The 5,476-nt window shown below is 38.0% G+C and overlaps 1 protein-coding gene across 1 annotated transcript in view; it reads right to left on the reverse strand.

Moving 5' to 3' along the window:
• The window catches only part of STIL (SCL/TAL1 interrupting locus), a 62,732-nt gene that overhangs the window by 17,992 nt on the left and 39,264 nt on the right, over nt 1–5,476 (reverse strand). The window contains exons 14-15 of the mRNA XM_012000351.1: nt 3,141–3,306; nt 725–956 (exon numbers count right to left, since the gene is read on the reverse strand). Coding sequence (XP_011855741.1) covers nt 725–956; nt 3,141–3,306 — 398 coding nt within the window. The remainder of the gene's footprint in view (nt 1–724; nt 957–3,140; nt 3,307–5,476) is intronic.

Consider the following 5,476-nt stretch of genomic DNA (forward strand, 5'->3'; position numbering starts at 1 on the left):
TCCCAGCTACTCGGGAGGCTGAGGCAGGAGAATGGTGTGAACCCGGGAGGCGGAGCTTGCAGTGAGCCAAGATCGCGCCACTTCACTCCAGCCTGGGCGACAGAGAGAGCCTCCATCAAAAAAAAAAAAAAAATTTCTCCATCTCTATCTGGAACCTAATATTATCAGAAACTCTAGGGTGAGGCCTGAGCTTGTGTATTTTTTTTTTTTTTTTTTTTTGAGACGGAGTCTCGCTGTCACCCAGGCTGGAGTCCAATTTTGTGTATTTTTGAAGTTTTCTTCCGATTTCTGATTGATCCAGACTGTTAATATACCCAATGATTGACATCTGGAAATGGTTCTAGAAGGCTCACAGTTGACAGTTACATAGAAATCATATCAAGTAAAGACATAAATGAAAACATCAGTTAGAAAATAAATCATTTCTGAGTTAGAAGACTTCAAAGAAATTAGAATTAAAAACAAAAAAAAACCTGAACAGAACGGCAACTGTAATGAATAATAATGCATTGTATATTTCAAAATTGCTAATAGTAGATTTTAAATGTTTTTACCACAGAAACAGTTAAGTATGTGAAGTGACAGATTTGTTGGTCTGATTTAATCATTCCACACTGTAAACATGCATCTAAACATTGTGCCCCACAAATATATACAATTATTATTTGTCTATTAAAATTTTTTTTTCAAAGTAGGATGAAAGACTAAATCAAAGAGACCTTACTTGGATACAGAAAGTGGCTGGTTAAATTCTTCTTCCACAGCAATGTTGCTCTCTTCAAAACTGGGAATATCAACTGCTTTTAATGAAGATGCACTACCTGGAAGACTTGTGACTTCATTATTAATATCAACAGAAAAATTCATGTCCTCACTGGAAATTTTGGTATCATCTTGCTTCAGTTGAGAGTCAGGCTCTTGATCCTCACCAGCTGCATTCCAAAACAAGCTAGCACCTGGAGGTTAAATAATTTAAGATACTGAAACAAACATTCAACTTTAAAAATAATACTCTGCCAAACCTTTGTTAAGAATAGCCATATTGGCCAGGTGCAATGGCTCATGCCTGCAATTTCAACACTTTGAGAGGCAGAGGCGGGAGGATCACTTGAGCTCAGGAGTTCGAGACCAGCCTGGGCAACATGGAGAAATCCTGTCTCTACAAAAAAAAAATACAAAAAAATTAGCCAGGTGTGGTGGTGTGCCTATAGTCCCATCTACTTGGAGGCAGAGGTGGAAGATCACTTGAGCCTAGGAGGTCGACGCTGCAATGAGCTGTGAATGTGCTACTGCATTCCAGCCTGGGCAACACAGTGAGACTTTGCTTCAAAAAAAAATGTATATATATATACACACACACACATACACACACAATTACTTAGAACTAAGTTTTTAGATTATATTTCTTCAGAAATGCCAGGAAGAGGTAGGTGGAAGACAGAAAGACAAAAAACTGGGGGATGGGTGGGATGGAAGGGCACATTCTGGGTTCTGCTTTTTCAAGGAGGGTGGCTCTGAAATGATTTGTTTTACATATTAAGGTTCTGAATATGATCTGTGGGGTGGGGTGTGTATGTTGAAAACTGCTGCTCTGAATAATATGAGATAATATATAAAATACAAATCCCTAGGTTCTCTGATTTTGATACTTAAATGCAATATTTAAGAGACTATATTAGTGATGCATCAGACATGTTTAATATCTATAATATCAGGCAGGTATTTAAAAAAAAATCAAATATTTCCCAATCTTTGTTTTTCTTTTGAGACAGAGTGTCATTTTGTTGCACAGGCTGGAGTACAGTGACACAATCATGGCTCACTGCAGCCTCAACGTCCCTGGGCTCAGGTGATCCTCCCACCTCAGCTTCCTGAGTAGCTGGGACTACAGGTGTGCACCACCATATGTGGCTAATTTTTGTATTTTTTTTAAAGATGGGGCTTCATCATGTTGACCAGGCTGGTCTCAAACTCCTGGCATCAAGCAGTCCACCTGCCTTGACCTCCCAAAGTGCAGACATTATAGGCGTGAGCCACTTTGCCCAGCCTATTTCTCAATCTTTATGAACTTACACCTATCTTCAGAGCTACTTGCACGTAATATTGTTTACTTACTCTCTTTCTTTAAATTAACTCGTTTTTTTTTACTGAGCCTCATTATTTCTGTAAAATCACAGATTTGATATGCTTATTGTATTTATACCTATAAGTATTGGAAAAGATGTATTTACAAAATATAAATATTAATGTGTACAACACCCTAAATCATCTTTTGTACCACGAGCCATAGGCATTCTATAATTTGAGGAATATTGCTAATACATAAGGGTTTAAATACATGGTTAAAACCAAAAAGTAGCCTGGGCGCAGTGGCTCACGCCTATAATCCCAGCACTTTGGGAGGCTGAGGCGGGCGGATCACGAGGTCAGGAATTGGAGACCAGCCTGGCCAACAAAGTGAAACCCCATCTCTACTAAAAATACAAAAATTAGCTGGGTGTGGTGGCACGCGACTGTAGTCCCAGCTACTCAGGAGAATCACTTGAACCCAGGAGGCGGAGGCTGCAGTGAGCCAAGACTATGCTATCGCACTCCAGCCTGTGTGACGGAGTAAGACTCCGTCTCAAAAAAAAAATAAAATAAAATAAAAAAAAAATCCTAGTCAAAATGGTTTCTACACTGAGGATATACTTGGGTGATTTTATGAAAATAAATTAATACAACCAAGACTGGTTGGACACAGTGGCTCACGCCTGTAATCCCAACACTTTGGGAGGCTGAGACAGGAGGACTGCTTGAACCTAGGATGTGGAGGTTGCAGTGAGCTGAGAGTGCACCACACTGCACTCTCACTTGGGGAACAGAGGGAGACTCTGTCTCAAAAAAAAAAAAAAAAAAAAAAAAAAGAATTCGGTCCAATCTAGAAAAGTAGCAAAACCAAACAATACATCATGTTTGCATGTTTGCAGGTGTAGTTTTATTTCACAGAAACTAAAATTACACAAAAACTTAAGTCATACTCTCATCACCTTGGTTTTGGTCCTATTGCACTGTGCACCAATTTGAACATAAAATTCAAAAACCGGATATGAAAAGCATTTTTTAAAATTTCCTTACAAATTAAAAAAAACTGAAATCACCTGTGCTCACAGCAATGCTTACACTTTTTCTCATGTGCAAGCCAGGGGAAGACTGTGCTTCCATGGAAACCAACTCCATTTGTCTTCCAGCTTGCACTGTGTCTTCAACGGTGGTTGTCTTAGGGGAACAGGGCGTCAGAGACTGTGCTTCCAACAAACGCTGAATCTGTATCAATTAAAAACATACTTTAAACTGACAGGGAAGTAATCAACAAAACTGGCTGCAGTTTAATAATGAATCACAAAGCACCCTAGTTATAAGAAACTGACTTTCAAGTCTATTTTCTCACATTTCAACTAGACCATACCATGAAACCTATTCAATATAGAAAGCCATTATCACTAGTAATTAAGAAGCACTTTAAGTATACTTTTTTTTTTTTTGAGACAGGGTCTTGCTCTGTCACCCAGCCATGCTACAATCATGACTTACTGCAGCCTCAACCTCCCGGGCTCAATCGATCCTCCCACCTCAGCCTCCTGGGTAGCTGGGACTACAGGCATGCACCACCATGCCTGGCTAATTTTCGCATGTTTTGTAGAGACGGAGTTTTGCCATGATGCCCAGGCTGGTTTCGAACTCCTGGCCTCAAGCAATCCGTCCACCTCAGCCTTTTAAGTATACATTTAAAAGCAAAACATAAAGGTGTTTAGCTTAGCATTCATAAGTTGATACTCATGTAAAAAAGTGTGAATCGTTAATATTTCAAACAAACATTCTATTCCTATTTCACTTATAAATCAAAAGTTAGATTGGAGGTATACTCTGATTCCATATACCAAATACTGAACATATCACACAAGATTATTATAAAGGTAAATCAGAATTGCCCAGGTTTGGCCATGTTGAAATTGGATATATTAATAACAATGGCTAACAGTTACTGAGCGCCTGTTGTTTGCAAGACCCTATTACTACAGGCATTTATGTATGATTTTTTACAACAATCCTCTGAAGAGTATACTACAATTAAACCTTTTTTTACAAGTAAGAAAATCTGAGGCAAGGAAAAAGTTAAGTTACTTGTACAGGTCATATAACAAGTAGCAAATCTGAAAGCTGAGGTTCAAACACCAAAAGCCTCCCCTCTTCCTTTTTAAATTGAGATATAATTCATGTACTATGAAATTAGCTGCTTTAAAGTGTACAATTCAGTGGTTTTTGGTATACTCACAGTGTGCAACAATCACCACTATCTGATTCCAGAACACTTTCATCAAACCCCCAAAACTCTGTACCCATTAGCAGCCACTCCCTATTGCCCTTCTTCCCAGCCCCTGATGGTCTAACATGATTTCTATCTCTGAATTTGCCTGTTCTGGACATTTTATATAAACAGTACCATACTGTGGCCTTGTATCTGGCTTCTTTCACCACTTGGCATAATGTTTTGAAGGTTCAACCATGTTGTAGCATTTACTAACACTTTATTGCTTCTGATTGCTGAATAACATTCCCTCATATGGATATGTCACATTGTGCTTTTCCACTCATCAGTTGACAGACATTTAGGTTGTTTTCATTTTGGGCTATTAGGAATAACGCTACTATGGACATTCATATACAGCTTTTTGTGAGGACATATTTTTTTCACTTCTGTTGGTTATGTAACTAGGAGTGGAAGAGCCTCCCTTTGTAAACACTATGATTTTCTGCTTCTCTACAAATGGCACTACTGTGCTCAATATAATTAATTTTAGTGGATTAACCTTATTAATATAGGAAAATCAGTATCATCAATCAATTATTAAGGTCAGTAGAAATATAAACTGCGCTAATAGTATAAAATGGCATGTGTATTTATAGTGGTTTGGAGTACGGGCTTTGGTATCATATGGTTATAAGTTTAAATCCTACCCTGCTACCTTTTGGAAAAGTTAACCACTATGAGCTTCAATATCACCTAAAACTAAGGTTGTTAAAAGAGATAAATGAAAGTTATAATTTGTTGCGTACTTACTATAGCTAGATCCCATACTAAGCACTTTACATACATACATACACACACACACACTCATTTAACCCTTAAATCTGCAGATAATACTGATAATTTTTCCTATTTTATAGATGAGAAAAGTGAGGTGTAGAGAAATCACATAGGAAATGCACAATAAAAGACATTACACAGACTCAGGTCCTAAAATTGATCACCCAGTGTTTTTAAAACATTAATCACTAGAATTCTGTAGTACATTTTAACATTTGAAATAGCTAATATTCTTTCTTTCTCAAAACTTTTCTTTTTTGTTTTTTTGAGATGGAGTCTCACCCTGTTGCCCAGGCTGGAGTGCAGTGGCACATCTCGGCTCACTGTAAGCTCCGCCTCCCGGGTTCA

This window comes from Mandrillus leucophaeus, unplaced genomic scaffold (assembly GCF_000951045.1).
Source record: "Mandrillus leucophaeus isolate KB7577 unplaced genomic scaffold, Mleu.le_1.0 Scaffold626, whole genome shotgun sequence".
NCBI classification, from domain to species: domain Eukaryota; kingdom Metazoa; phylum Chordata; class Mammalia; order Primates; family Cercopithecidae; genus Mandrillus; species Mandrillus leucophaeus.